General features: G+C 42.6%; 1 protein-coding gene across 1 annotated transcript in view; it reads left to right on the top strand.

Annotated features, from left to right (window-relative positions):
* The window catches only part of LOC124596466 (E3 ubiquitin-protein ligase UBR5), a 354,797-nt gene that overhangs the window by 20,743 nt on the left and 317,707 nt on the right, over nt 1-16,347 (top strand). Inside the window, exon 2 of the mRNA XM_047135607.1 lies at nt 6,470-6,670. Coding sequence (XP_046991563.1) covers nt 6,470-6,670 — 201 coding nt within the window. The remainder of the gene's footprint in view (nt 1-6,469; nt 6,671-16,347) is intronic.

The raw sequence follows: 16,347 nt of genomic DNA, 5'->3' as shown, positions 1-16,347 counted from the left end.
GAGAGACTATTGTTACCCCATTTATTCATTTAGGTGGTTAGTTGTTCAGCAGTTGCCTGTCTATTCACCTGCAAACATCTCTGCACCCGTAGTTCACTCCCATCATCTACAGCTTGTGGTGCACCACTGTTGCCTCAGTGCTGGTTTTGGATAGTGCCATTTTGCCATGCTCAGTATACTTTAACCATGGTGGCATTTGAACAGTTTATAAACTTAGATGTATTGGAAATGCTTCCACCCTTGGCCCAAAAGCCCTTTTGGATGTCGGATAAATCACTGCATTAAGACAATGACTCCACTGTTTTCTTCATCCCCCAACATGCCTTACACACCGTCCCCTACTAGTGCTGCCATCTGTGAGTGGTTCTTGCACATTGACATCAAACATAGGTGGTGGTTACATTAATGTGACTGAATTGGATAAATTTGTGTTAGAGTGCATCTGTAAACTTACGAACATTAGTGTTACAGTGCATCTGTAGACTTTAAAATTAATGTGGAAGACTACAGTGAGGAACTTACTATTTTTTTTTTTTTTTGTTCATTTTACATTTCACACTTAATTCTGTTGTCACATCCTGGTACATTTACTTCTTGGTTAAAATAAACAATGTTTATTTTAAAGCTTTTTTTTTTTTTTTTAAATTCTGGCATATTGTAATCAAAATAATTAATCACAGCCTTTATAAGTGAATGGAAAAAAAATTGTTCATTTTGTTCAAGCATTTTATAAAGAACTAGTTATAAAAAATAGCTTTGTCTATGCATTTTTTTTTTCTGATGTTATTCTCAAATTTTTATTGTCTTCCATCATGATTTTACTTCTTTATGATAGTCTATGAGTTAGAATTACCTATATTGTAACAATCAACACTGCACTGTTGAAAAGAGTTCATTTATTTTTTTCATCTGCTGCTTATTGAACTTGTATAGCTGAGCTGAATTTGCACATGGGCAAGGATGATCCAACGAGGGTAGTTCTTGGGAAATAGCAAGAGCACATTCATCTGTTGATGATGGCCATTCAAAAGAATTTGCTGGACCATGGTATGCCATAAAGGAGACAATTACATCTTGCAGCTCATGAGAGACGCTAATTATATGTCCCACCCACCACTGATTTTCATAAATACAAGAAACAAAATAGCTCACAGCAAAGCCATCTAAAGTATACTGAGGTCTCTGCATTTCACACACTGTAACAGGCTATATTTTGTGGAGAACTGTTCTTGTAATGTATATGCCACTCTTAAATGGAATTCCACTAACATACTTTCATTTAGAAATAAGTGTTCTGCATTTTCTAGTAATTTTCATATGTTATATTTAGATTAAAGTTCAGTCTTGATCACGTTATGTCTGTTTTAATGAGTAACCGGTTTCGGTTTTTTCTATAAAACCATCATCAGACCCATTGGTCCCTTGGGTTGGTAGGTGGAGCTCTCCTTGCTGCTGTGCATTAAAAAACGATCAGTTGACTGCACAGCAGCAAGGAGAGCTCCACCTACCAACCCAAGGGACCAATGGGTCTGATGATGGTTTTATAGAAAAAACCGAAACCGGTTACTCATTAAAACAGACATAACGTGATCAAGACTAAACTTTAATCTAAATATAACAATTTATTGATCACTGCATTCCAAAAATGTTTACCAATTTTCATATGGTCTGTATAAATCCAATAGCATCTCTTATAGCATCAATGCTAGAGATTAAATCTTGTTACATTCAAACAATGGAAAATCCAGGCTGTTTGCAGAGGCCTCCTAACCCTTCACATGTTGCTGAAAATGTCCACTTTTTTGTCTCAATTCTTGTACATTGTTTTCCAAGTAAAAGTGGAAAGCGGTTTTTAAAGAGATACTGCACTCTCTCTCTCTCTCTCTCTCTCTCTCTCTCTCTCTCTCTCTCTCTCACACACACACACACACACACACACACACACACACACAGGGTTAGGAAATGTGTGGCCTCTGATGCTATGTCATCAATTATGCTGACAGCATAACATGCATGTGCACTATCATGAATGAGATGGTCGCTGACAATAACGAAACAGTGTGATGTTCCAAGTATGTGAGCAACACCTTGTGAATATCGACACTTGTGATGTTTGCCAGTGGCAGTGTTGAACTTCGTTCCGTAAAGCAACAAACCAGTTCTCAGCAAAGTCAAAATGAAGAACTAATGTGTCAGTAGTGTGGACTGTTGCTGATTTTACTACTGCAGTGGCCCGGATCTGAATCCTATGGGTATGATGAAGAGCTACTTCTTTAATGACCCAATGCCTAACCTCTGTAACAAACTTCATTAGCTCGAGTATATTCTTCACCTACTCTCCTCCCTCCCACAATGCATAGGTTATGTCATTGTCAGTATCCTGAAGCTATAATGCTTCAATGGCCATTCCTCCAACACCAGGACACAGAACACACTCCTGCAAACAAAATTTATCTTACAGCTCATGACGTGTACACAAAAGCATCAAGTCCATCTCTGTGTACTTCTTGCCAGTGACACTGCTTATGATGGAACAAATAAGTTTCAAATTAGTGCAATAAACACATGTGCATACTTCCTTCACTGGCTGGCATTTTACCCATTTTTGGTTGTAAGGAGTAGAATTTCGTTGGACCATTTTCCCCTTTTTCATTTGAAGATATGTTTGTCTTACTGATCTTGTCATATTTCCCTTTACCTTTTTTAACGTTTTCACTAACTGAGATAACATCTGCATGATTAAGTCTTTGCCTGCTGCAGTCTTTGTCATCACTTAGATAATATTCCGGAGCAGCATTAAGTGTATAATTTTGCAATGGATGCCTACAGGAGGAATCTGGGCATGCTCAAATATCTTTTTCATTCTTTATTTAACGAGCTTTTGAAATTAAATAATGGGAGGAAGTGGGTATGTAGGCTATTTCTATATCTGCTGCTTGGAGTAACTATCTGATAACATTGTCAGTAATTGCTCCTTCTCAGGATAGATCTCTGCCGAGATAGTAATGTTTAGGTTTTGAAACTACATATCACATTGGGTGCACATGTAACTTATCTTTTGGTTGAGCACCAACTGCATGTATTTCACAAAGCTTTGAAGATGTTGTTTGTGTAAAACATGTTTCAGATTCTTCCACTTTTCTTTGTACATTCCGTTTTCTTTTTGTGGTTCTGGTGTTGCCTGGATGTTTAATGATCGATATATTAGGGGCTACAACAAAACACAAAACTGCGCATGGGCAAGTTCTCACTAGTGGAGCGCTGGAAACAGTGTTGCGAACATCCATTTTTTACCCTAGAAATTCAGTGATGCGAAATATACAGAATATTTAAAAATTTCTAATGCTTTACACACAAAGGTATTACCCACTGAGTTTGCATGAATTACCATCACATTACCCAAACAATACATTGTGCAATTTTCATAAGTTTTGTGATGGGGTTATTCGAATAAATAATTCGTAAAAACGTGTAAAAAATGCAGTTTTTAAAATGTTAGTAATTAATATTTATATAATAGCGATAGCTGGAACAAACAAGACATTGTTTATAATTATATGTTGTATCTAGTAATATAAGAAGAAAGTCTTTCCAAATTAGAAAAAAAAATTCAAATTTGTGTATTTTGTTTGTAAATCTGTATGTTAAGAGAAAGTCCATTAATGTGTGCGCGGGTGCGGGCGTGCGCGCGACGGGGATTGGGAGAGAGAGCTCAAGTTGAACGTAGAACGGGGGGAGCTTTAAACCTTAATTTAGTTCTCTGCTGTTTTAAGAGTTGTGTACAAAATATACATTTTTCAAAGTTCTGTAATTTTCAAAAACCAAGGTAGGTGCCTAACATTTTTTTCTATAGAATGCACATGATATAGAGGCCTAACATTTATTTTTTTCCCAGAGAAATTTGTGATTATGAATTGAGGTGTCCTGTATGATTTGAGATAAAATTGCCCTACATCGTTTTTGGGTGTAATATTATACTCACACTTCACACTGTTTTATAATCTTACCAAAAAAACTTTACCTGAAAAAAATGTTTATTTAAGGGGGAGACAGAAGGCAATTTTGTACCTAGTCTGCCAATACTATTTCACACTTTGAATTGGTACATTTTCAAAGGAACTATAAGTGTTAAAACAGTGAAATTTTTGCTGAATGTGTATAACATATGTGCTTGCATTTACAAGTAAAATGAACAAAATACCTCTTATGGATTTGAACAAAAAGGTTTTTATTCTTTCACTAATAAAATTTCACTTTTTTTGAATACATTAATTATTATAGAAACAGTTTCTGTTGTGTTGGTGGTTCTCAATTTACTCGTAATAACCTATAACTACCCTGAATACAAATTAGCCAAATTTCATATTTATAGTCCATTTAGTTTAGAAAATAATGGTACACAAAAGGCAAAAAAAGTAATTTTGAGGAATATTAATTTAAAGTTTAATATTGCAATTTTAGCATAGTTATGAGAATTACTTACCACTAATATTTTATTGTACCATTTTGAGCACCATCTGAATTGTACTGATCTTCTTCCCTTCGCTTGGTCCCTGTTCTTTTCCATCTAGCTTCTTTTGTTCATTTTGAATTAGCAATTTATGATTTGTGGATTCTCTCTTTATCTATTTGCACCAAGGATTTAGCAGTGTTTCCACTAGAATTTATGCCCAATACTTCCAAAACATCCAATTTCCATGTTACACGCACATTGAAGCTTAAAATAACATCATAAACACCAAATTTGAGGGTTTTAATCTGAAGAAATACAGTTTTTGGTAACCAAGTCCAAATGACAGAAGTCACACATTCAATTAAATTTTGTGTTTTCCCATGAAGACATTTCTTCAACAAAATATCTTTATAGTGATCTCTAAATATAGGTTTAATTTCATTCATTACTGCTGCAGGTAAAGAATGTTTGTTTGTTGTCATATATTTAATTTCTCCTGTACTTGCACCAAGTGCCAGGATCATTCGGGCAGAGACAGTGCTTAGGATTTTCAATTGCAGAAAGCTTATGGAAAAAGATAGGCTATACAGCTTTTTTCATATTTCCCAAATTCCCAACATTTCTTCTTATGGCCAAGCCATAATAATTCTGTAATCTATCTTTTTCAACATTTGTCTTCTTACCATCTTCCAGTACTATTTTTTACTTTTCTTTTAATAATCTTCTCAACATGGACCCCATTCTCTTCAGGACATGCCCCCTTGCATTCAAATTTATAAGTTGTTATATTAAGACCATAGGTTTGTCATGCACATATCAGGTCATATGCCTTGCTGTCACTGTACCCTAAATACTGTATGTGTCGACACCTCTGTTTGCCATTGAACAATAAAAATCCTGAGAACTCCTGCTGCTTGCGTCCCACCACTTGGGAAGTATAATTTATCTGCAGTTATGTTCATGCTCTTTTTCAGTTACTGCCACAGTTATACAGTACTTGCTTAGAATCTCTACATCAGTTATCTCGCCTGTATCAAATTATGTAGTTGTCATGACTCCATTTAGTGAATATGGCCACATTTGTGTCAGCTACCATCAAAACATGTCATCCGTTTACTTGAGTGCTTCTTCGGCTGCTTCCTTTATTGAGATGTTACAAACTTCAGCAACAGCAGTTCCAATAATTTTACTGTAAGTCATAAATTTTGCAGGTGGGTTTGGAATGTCAAGTAGTGCACATAAGAGTTTGTCCGCCTCCATCCCTTTACCGGTAGATCTGAGACCATAAACTAGCCTTATGTTACTCTCGTACAAATTGTTATTTGCCATTTCTGATGTCATTGTTGTAGCAATTACACCACATTTTATACAATTCAGCATAAAGTTTGACGCAATACCTATGCGAAGATGCTGATTCTCTCCCAAGGATATGTCACCATCACATATTCTGCTCACAGTATTTTTGGAAATGAAATCACAGAGCATTCTAAGGTTTCACACACACACACACGCACACACACACACACAATTTCCAAATGAGAGTTTATTTCCACAAGCTGACTGGGAGGAAATGCCTTGAAGACACTGCAGTTCCTTTCTTGAGGTGCTGATTATCTTTACCTCCAACATTCTTGGTGCCTTTGGCCCACTAACCTCAATTACTTTATGTATGTATTTCCTGTGAATTTTAATTTAGGCATGAACTACTTCATTATTATTTTTATGAAAATGTGCAAAATCATAGAAAATATATGTCAACACTTACTCCACTAAGTACAACCAGTAGCACTTGAAAACAATAACAAATATGACTGGAATGATGAGTATCGATAGTAGATACAGGGTAGGAAATCTGGATGCAATACAACAAACAATAGAAGCAGGAAATAATTTGTGTGTGTGTGTGTGTGTGTGTGTGTGTGTGTGTGTGTGTGTGTGTGTGTGTCCAGAAAAGTAATAAAAATAGTAATGAATTAGGGGTATGATTGTCTCATGCAATTATTATTATTTTTCCAGGTTAAAAGAAGTTTCAGAAAAACTTAATCGATTCGGAGTCGTGACACCGGCTGCGTTGGCTAATTTGAAAATATCAGTGAAGAGAATAGTTATTGGTCCAACACATTTTGCTCTTCTGCTGGACGATGGACGTGTGTGCAGAGTCTCATTCTCTATTATATCTGACAGGCTAGATCTTAGTAAAAATGATTCCTCAAAAAGGTAATTAAAGTTTCCCATTTACTGTTTTTATAGTGTTAGTAAACCATTCATATGAAGGCATCCAACATGTCAGTAATTGTTTGTGTAAAAATTGTTATAAAGAAAGTTGGTGATTACACGTATTAAAGGAAATATTCAATATTAAATTGTCGGTTCATTACAGAGTTCCTTCTTTGAGGAACTACTGACAGTGAATATAATTTCTGTAATTCAAGTTAAATGACATTGTTATTTGGCATGTGTAGTTCATGAATACATGAAGCTCCCCACTCTTGATACTGAGTACAGCCTACTCCCAGCATCTAAGTGTCCACAGTTCTGAACTCCCAGTGGTAAACTGTGTGAAATGTGTCAGTTCAGAAGGCAGAGACCTTTCCTTTAGTTCAGTTCAGTCTCCAGATATGATCCTCACCTCCCTTGGACTGTCCTTTACACTTTCTACATAGTTCCATTGTTTTCTTGTGTCTTATTTACCGTGTATCTAAACATTTTTTTCCAATCTTAGGAATTAATTTTTGTGAATTTTAAACCTGAGAACAAGTTTTTCCTTTTTCCAGACCCTATTAGATAAGAAAATACTGATAAACACTCTTGGTGTCAATAAGAATAAATTAATCTTTAGTTGTTCCCAATATCCATGTTCTGGAGTAAAGGCCTGGGTTAAAATTGAAAGTGCTCAACTCATCCTTGGGCAGGGGATTGCATGTACAAAAGAAGTTTGTAAATTGCCCACTTGGTTTGTTCCTAAAGGTCATTTAGTTTTTATAAGTATTAAATTTTGCTTCTGATTTATTAGTTTAAAGGTGTTGTGTTTTATTTGTATTTAAACAATAGAAATGAACTAGGTAGTTCATTTTAACTAGTTCAATAAGAAGAACTATCTCAAAAGGAATGGTTCCATTAAAAGAACGACTTTGCCCATCTCTAATTGTTATGGATTTTGGTTGTTGTTATTTTATTAATGTTGTGTCCAGGTTATAGAATGTTGTGGTATTATACAGGGTGATTCAAAAAGAATACCACAACTTTAAAAATGTGTATTTAATGAAAGAAACACAATATAACCTTCTGTTATACATCATTACAAAGAGTATTTAAAAAGGTTTTTTTTTCACCCAAAAACAAGTTCAGAGATGTTCAATATGGCCCCCTCCAGACACTCGAGCAATATCAACCCGATACTCCAACTCGTTCCACACTCTCTGTAGCATATCAGGCGTAACAGTTTGGATAGCTGCTGTTATTCTCGTTTCAAATCATCAATGGTGGCTGGGAGAGGTGGCCGAAACACCATATCCTTAACATACCCCCATAAGAAAAAATCGCAGGGGGTAAGATCAGGGCTTCTTGGAGGCCAGTGATGAAGTGCTCTGTCACGGGCTGCCTGGCGGCCGATCCATCGCCTCGGGTAGTTGACATTCAGGTACGTAGTTACAGACAGATAAGTGCCAATTTTGGTGGCGCTCCATCCTGCTCAAATATGAATTGTGGTGCTTCTTGTTCGAGCTGAGGGAACAGCCAATTCTCTAACATCTCCAGATACTGTAGTCCAGTTACAGTAGCACCTTCGAAGAAAAAGGGACCAAAAACTGTATTGGCTGAAATGGCACAGAAAACGTTCACCTTAGGCGAGTCACGTTCATACTGAGTTGTTTCCCGCGGATTCGTTCGAAATGCATGCTGAACAACTGTCGTTGATTCACTTCTGCCGTACTCAATAACACAAAAAGCTTTCTGTTGAGCGGTCGCCATCTTAGCATCAACTGACGCTGACGCCTAGTCAACAGCGCCTCAAGCGAACAAATGTACAACTAAATGAAACTTTATAGCTTCCTTAATTCGCCGACAGATAGTGCTTAGCTCTGCCTTTTGTCGTTGCAGAGTTTTAAATTCCTAAAGTTGTGGTATTCTTTTTGAATCACCCTGTACTATCCGTATCAACAATTTTTTGATAGTAAATAAACCCCTTGGAATTTTCATAACATCTGTTTTATATTTATACAGAGTGACAACATATTCATTGCTGGCAAAAAAGTGAAGCGCCTAGAAGGGGAGGAGGAAGTGAAATGAAACTTCACTTTTTTTTACGGAGTATGTGATGTTATTGAATCAAATTTACAAAGAACTTGACAGTATGAGCCCCCTTATCAATATGACATCACACCCCTTGTTTATTTTACAGCTCCCATGTCAAATGCAAACAAAATGGATTTTTGTGGGTGGAGCTATCAAGTGAATTTAAATACAATCACATAATTGCAGAAGGCTGAAACATATTATTAGTTTCAGTTTTCTGATTTCATTTCCACGATTTTGGCAGTCAAACAATAATTGTCTTGCCAAACAATGAAGTTTTCTTCGGTTTGCTAAAGAAACTTGGCTTTTATTAATATTTTTTGGTGAAGCAGTCAATTTATTTGAAATGAAGCGTTTCATTCCACAGTATAGGGTGATTCCAAATGTTCACTGAATTTCAAATGCACATTTTCATCTTCTGGCATGTACGTCATTTTGCTGTAATAAAGAACCAAACATGAGATAGTGCTTATGGTACTTCAAGAAATTTTCATCCAAAAAATCGCACTGAAAAGCTTAATACGAGGTTGGGGCCTACTTCATTGTAAATATGGACATACAAATGTGCACTTCAAGCCGCATTATACATTTTACTGTGGTTTATAAAATTCCCATGCTCTTGGAGTGTCATCCGATGTCCTGTTTCTTTTATGACGTTATGTAAGATCTCTTTACCGCTTTATAGGTATGAACATAGGGGCCTCCTACACCATCGTAGCTGCACATGCGCAATAACGCCTGTTTTCTGGCGCTCTCTGGCAACCACTGAAACGAATCTATTTCTAACAGGTCCCGGGAAAATATTGTGAATGGTGATTTGAAAAGCATTACTTTCAAAGTAAATTTCCTTTTACGCAAGATGAACTTCTTAAATCACATAATGTTTGACTCTTGTTTAAAAGTTAACACTTTGAGGACCATTACTTAAAACACCAGATATTTTGTCATTATTTTAAATCCCCCCCCCCCCCCCCCCCATCCACTCCCAATATAATTATGAACTGTCTGTCCGGTCATTGATGTGTCTGTGTGTTATGAACTGAATTGTCCATTTGATCATTGACATAGCTGTACATTATAAACTGTCCGTCCGATATCATTGACGTGTCTGCACATTGTATTTCCCCCCTGCGGGTCCGGGGATTAGAATAGGCCCGCGGTATTCCTGCCTGTCGTAAGAGGCGACTAAAAGGAGTCCATCCCCCTCACGGGGGTAGTTCGCGCCTGCGTCCGGAGACGGACGGTTCCACGACCTATCATCGTGGTCCTTTTGGTTTTTTCACTTCTCGTTTCTTCCTTGCTTTTGTTGGTTCCTTTCTTTGCTCTTCTCCACCTCACTGTCTTCCTTACTCTTTCCCTTGCCTTCTCATTGCCTTCTTCTCCTTGCCTTCTTATTGCCTTCTTCCCCTTGCTTTCTCATTGCCTTCTTCTCCTTGCCTTCTCTGGTCTCCGCCTCGGCGTTTGAGACAGTCTGTCCTCTTTCTCCCTCTCTCTCTTCTTTTTCCTCTTCTTCCTTCCTCCCTGTGCGTGTCTGAAGGCCGACCCACGCGTTCGCACGCGTAGCCGGTGACGGGGTAACGCGTAAGTCCCCGCCCTGGGTAGACATGTAAGGCACGCGCGTACCCCCTGGTAAAGGCCAGGCCCGGGGAGGGGTGATTGCCTGAGCTGATACCTTCTGACCATGCCGATTGGTCCCTCCGTCTGTTTCTCGGGAGGTGTGACCTGAGGTGTAAACATTCACCTAAGGCGGGAGTGCCCTCTGAGAGGGTCCCCACAAGGAAGGAGCGCGCCATCGGAGACGCTGGCAATCATGGGGGATTCCTCCGCAATGGATTCTACTCCATCTCTTTCGACTTCGACCCAAAAACGGAAACGTGACCAGCCAACAGTGACAAAAGTACTACCGCCTGCCCCACAGTTCCTCGTAGTTTCTCGAACTGAGGACGGAAAGGATTTTTCCTCTGTCAACCCTTTCGTTATTCAGAAGGGCGTAGATGCCATAGCCGGATCTGTCAAATCCTGTACCAGGTTGCGTAACGGCACCTTATTACTGGAAACTGAGAATGCCTTTCAGGCACAAAAACTGCTTCGGGCCACCCTCCTGTACACGTTCCCTGTCCGGGTGGAGGCCCACCGAACTTTGAATTCGTCTCGTGGTGTGGTCTATACTGACTCCCTCGACGGATTGACTGACGAGGAGCTTCAATCATTCCTCGCTGAGCAGGGCGTGACGGCTGTCCATAGGGTCATGAAAAAGGTCAACAATGACCTTGTACCGACCCGGACAATTTTCTTGACCTTCGATAGTGTTAAGCTGCCATCGCGCATCAAGGCGGGCTACGAGGTTATTTCTGTTCGCCCCTATATCCCGACACCTACGCGCTGCTACCAGTGTCAGCGTTTCAATCACACTCGACAGTCTTGTTCCAATGCGGCTAAATGTGTCACCTGTGGCAGGGATGCCCATGAGGGTGACTGTCCACCTCCGTCTCCTCGTTGTGTGAACTGTCAGGGTGACCATGCAGCATCCTCCCGCGACTGTCCTGTCTATAAGGAAGAACGCTGTATCCAGGAAATTCGGGTCAAAGAGAAAGTGTCCACCTCGGCTGCTCGCAAGCTATTGGCTAGTAGGAAGCCCACGCTGCTCCCAGCGGGGAAATACAGTACTGTCCTCGCCTCTCCTCGGACTACCCGGGAGGTAGCAACCCAGACATGCGATCTGACCTTCAGCACCACGGTCGTCCGTTCGGCCAGTGCTAAGATCGCGCGGTCGACGTCTCCTCTTCCTCCCATCACCCCACAGACACGAGCACCTTCTTCAGCTTCTGCTAAAACGAAGACACCGAAGTCAGATGCACGGGCCTTCAAGAAGGAACCATCCCGTGCAGACTTCCTCCGTACCTCGACCTCACAGCCTTCGACCGGTACTTCCACTACACGTCCTTCCAAAAAGGCGCATAGGAAGCACAGTTCTCCTTCCCCGCCACGGCGCATTTCTTCTCTTGCGCCACCCAGCGGCTGCCACCCCAGGCCGTCATCCGTTTCGCCTGGCCGCACCGCTGGTCGCCGTACATCTGGCCGTTCACTGGCGGAGGAAGCTCCCCCTCCCGGCCATCCTCCCGAGATGGCTGATGACCCTATAGACCCAATGGACGATGACTGTCCGCCTACTGATAGCGGCGGCAGTGCTCGCTCGAAGCCAGGCCCTAAGCGGCCTTCGAGGTGACCACTTCTCTCATCTTTCTTTTCTTACGATGGCACTTATTCACTGGAATATTCGCAGCATTCGCTCCAACCGAGAGGACTTGAAGTTGCTGCTCCGCTTGCACCGTCCGCTTGTCGTAGCCCTCCAGGAAACGAAGCTACGCCCATGCGATCAAATTGCCTTGGCACACTACACCTCTGTGCGTTTTGACCTACCCCCTGTGGTAGGTATCCCAGCTCATGGAGGGGTTATGTTGCTGGTCCGGGATGATATTTACTACGATCCCATCACGTTGCACACCGGCCTGCAGGCAGTTGCCATCCGCATTACTCTCCCCACTTTTACGTTTTCCTTTTGTACCGTTTACACTCCATCGTCATCTGCCGTTACCAGGGCAGACGTGATGCAACTTATTGCTCAGCTACCTGCACCATTTTTGTTAACTGGAGACTTCAATGCCCACCATCCCCTTTGGGGCTCTCCAGCATCCTGCCCGAGGGGCTCCTTGTTAGCAGACCTTTTCAACCAGCTCGATCTTGTCTGCCTCAATACTGGCGCCCCTACTTTTCTTTCGGACACATCTCACACCTATTCCCATTTAGACCTCTCTATATGTACTCCCCAACTTGCACGCCGGTTTGAGTGGTATGCACTTTCTGATACATATTCGAGCGACCATTTCCCGTGTGTTATCCATCTCCTGCAGCATACTCCCTCTCCGTGCTCCTCTCGTTGGACCATCTCCAAGGCAGACTGGGAGCTCTTCTCTTCCAGGGCTACCTTTCAGGATCAAACCTTCACAAGCTGCGATCGTCAGGTCGCACACCTCACGGAAGTCATTCTCGCTGCTGCTGAATATTCCATCCCTCACCCTACTTCTTCTCCACGTCGCGTACCGGTCCCCTGGTGGACCGCAGCATGTAGAGATGCTTTACGTGCTCGTCGACGTGCTTTACGCACCTTTAAGCGCCACCCTACAGTGGCGAATTGTATTAATTATAAACGATTACGTGCTCAGTGTCGTCGTATTATTAAAGAAAGCAAGAAAGCCAGCTGGGCTGCTTTCACAAGCACCTTCAACAGTTCTACCCCTTCTTCTGTTGTCTGGGGTAGCCTGCGCCGGCTATCTGGCACTAAGGTCCACTCCCCAGTTTCTGGCTTGAAGGTCGCGAATGAAGTCCTTGTGGCCCCTGAGGCTGTCTCCAATGCCTTCGGCCGCTTTTTCGCCGAGGTTTCGAGCTCCGCTCATTACCACCCTGCCTTCCTCCCCCGCAAACAGGCAGAGGAGGCTAGGCCACCTGACTTCCGCTCCTCGAATTGTGAAAGTTATAATGCCCCATTCACCATGCGGGAACTCGAAACCGCACTTGGCCGATCACGGTCCTCCGCTCCAGGGCCTGATTCTATTCATATTCAGATGCTGAAGAACCTTTCTCCTGCGGGTAAAGGTTTTCTTCTTCGTACATACAATCGCATCTGGATTGAGGGACATGTTCCCGCATGCTGGCGCGAGTCTATTGTTGTCCCGATTCCTAAGCCGGGGAAGGACAAGCACTTGCCTTCCAGTTATCGACCTATCTCGCTTACCAGCTGTGTCTGTAAAGTGATGGAGCGAATGGTTAACTCTCGATTGGTTTGGCTGCTCGAGTCTCGACGCCTACTTACCAATGTACAATGTGGATTTCGAAGGCGCCGCTCTGCTGTTGACCATCTGGTTACCTTGTCGACCTTCATTATGAATAACTTCTTGCGGAAGCGCCCGACCGCGGCTGTGTTCTTTGATTTGGAGAAGGCTTACGACACCTGTTGGAGGGCGGGCATTCTCCGCACCATGCATACATGGGGCTTTCGCGGTCGCCTCCCTCTTTTTATTCATTCCTTTTTAATGGATCGACAGTTTCGGGTACGTGTGGGTTCTGTCCTGTCCGACACCTTTCGCCAGGAGAATGGGGTGCCACAGGGCTCAGTTTTGAGCGTCGCTCTCTTCGCCATCGCGATCAATCCAATAATGGATTGCCTCCCAGCTGATGTATCAGGCTCCCTTTTCGTGGACGATTTTACCATCTATTGCAGCGCGCAGTGTGCACGTGTCCTGGAGCGCTGTCTTCAGCGTTCTCTTGACCGTCTTTACTCCTGGAGTGTCGCCAATGGCTTCCGTTTTTCTGCCGAGAAGACGGTCTGTATTAACTTCTGGCGCTACAAAGAGTTTCTCCCACCGTCCTTACGACTCGGTCCCGTTGCTCTCCCACTCGTGGAGACAATCAAATTTTTAGGCCTTACCTTTGACAGGAAACTTAGCTGGTCTCCACATGTGTCATATTTGGCCGCCCGTTGTGCCCGTTCTTTAAATGTCCTCCGTGTTCTCAGTGGTATGTCGTGGGGAGCGGATCGAACCGTCCTACTTCGTCTATATCGGTCGATCGTCCGCTCCAAGCTGGATTATGGGAGCTTCGTATACTCCTCTGCACGGCCATCCATCTTACGCCGCCTCAACTCCATACAACATCGGGGTTTACGACTTGCGATCGGAGCATTTTATACCAGTCCCGTAGAGAGTCTTCATGCTGACGCTGGCGAATTGCCACTCACCTACCGGCGCGATATACTGCTTTGTCGGTATGCCTGTCGGCTACTGTCAATGCCCGACCATCCGTCTTATCGTTCCTTTTTTGACGACTCTCTTGACCTTCAATACGGGTTGTATGTCTCTGCCTTGCTACCCCCTGGAGTTCGCTTTCGTCGCCTCCTTCAACACCTTCATTTTTCACTCCCTGCAACCTTTCGAGTGGGCGAGAGCCGCACGCCACCTTGGCTCCAGGCTCAGGTCCGCGTTCACCTCGACCTCAGCTCGCTCCCAAAAGAGGTCACCCCCGGTTCGGTCTACCACTCCCGTTTTTTGGAACTTCGTTCGAAGTTCAACAACATGACTTTCATTTATACAGATGGCTCTAAGACCAATGACGGGGTCGGGTGTTCCTTTATTGTCGGGGCACAAAGTTTCCAATACCGGCTCCATGGCCATTGTTCGGTCTTCACAGCTGAGCTCTTTGCCCTCTACCAGGCTGTTCTTTACATCTGCCGCCACCGACATTCTGCTTATGTCATCTGCTCAGATTCCCTGAGCGCCATCCAGAGCCTCAGTGATCCGTACCCGGTTCACCCTTTCGTACACCGGATCCAACGCTCTCTTCAGCAGCTGGTGGACGTCGGTACGCCGGTTAGCTTTATGTGGGTTCCTGGCCATGTCGGTATCCCTGGGAACGAAGCTGCAGATGCCGCGGCCAAGGCTGCGGTCCTCCAGCCTCGGACAGCTTCTTGTTGTGTCCCTTCGTCCGATTTTAGCAGGGTCATTTGTCGGCGCGTTGTGTCGCTGTGGCATGCCGATTGGGCTGCACTTACCGACAACAAGCTTCGGGCCTTAAAACCTCTTCCCGTGGCTTGGACGTCCTCCTCACGCCCTTCTCGGCGGGAGGAGGTCGTTTTAGCAAGGTTAAGAATTGGACACTGCCGGTTCAGCCATCGCCATCTGCTGACGGCTGCGCCGGCGCCGTTCTGCCCATGTGGGCACTTGCTGACGGTTAGACACATTTTAATGTCCTGTCCTGATCTTAACACACTGCGCCTCGATCTTAACCTGCCTAATACTTTCGATGCCATTTTAGCGGATGACCCACGAGCAGCTGCTCGTGTTCTTTGTTTTATCAATTTGACACACCTCGCTAAGGACATTTGATGATGTTTTTTAATCCTATGCCTGTCAGTCTGTCTTTTATTGTGTTTTCCCTTTTAGTTGTTGTTGTCAACTTGTGCCTCGCGGTGCATTCTTAGAGTAGTCAGGGCGCTAATGACCATTGAAGTTGTGCGCCCGAAAACCACAAAAAAAAAAAAAAAAAAAAAAAAAAAAAACATTGTATTTAAATTTCTGTCTGTGTCACAGTGGTACATCCTTTTGCAATAGTGAGTAGTAAGGAAGAGACGTATAATGAAAGTTCATTGTGCACAACTACTTTATTAGCAGCTGAAAAAGGAAGTGGCTTTAGATTGGGAACTGCAAGCATTTGATGACAAAGCACCAAATCAACACAATTCTCCACTGGAAAACACATCTGGCATGTCATACAAGACATTAGGGACAGTACGTGTGTATGAATCTCTTATTGACACACCTAGCTTGTACACCTGATGAGTGTTGGAGATAGGCCTTCTTGCCCTATTTTGGTGTTCTTATGGATGTGGATGTTATCACTCCCAAAGAAAGGATTAAACATATCAGTTTGTCACACAAGCTGCAAAAAATGTACACAACAATTGCAGAATCGCAGTTTTCCCCATGCTCTATCAAAAATACGTTTTTAATGTTGCATTCTGTTTTGGAAGTTTTGACTCTTGAATTTCT

This window comes from Schistocerca americana, chromosome 2 (assembly GCF_021461395.2).
Source record: "Schistocerca americana isolate TAMUIC-IGC-003095 chromosome 2, iqSchAmer2.1, whole genome shotgun sequence".
NCBI classification, from domain to species: Eukaryota; Metazoa; Arthropoda; class Insecta; order Orthoptera; family Acrididae; genus Schistocerca; species Schistocerca americana.
Note: the sequence above shows the minus strand (reverse complement) of the source record. Positions and strands in the feature narration are given on the sequence as shown.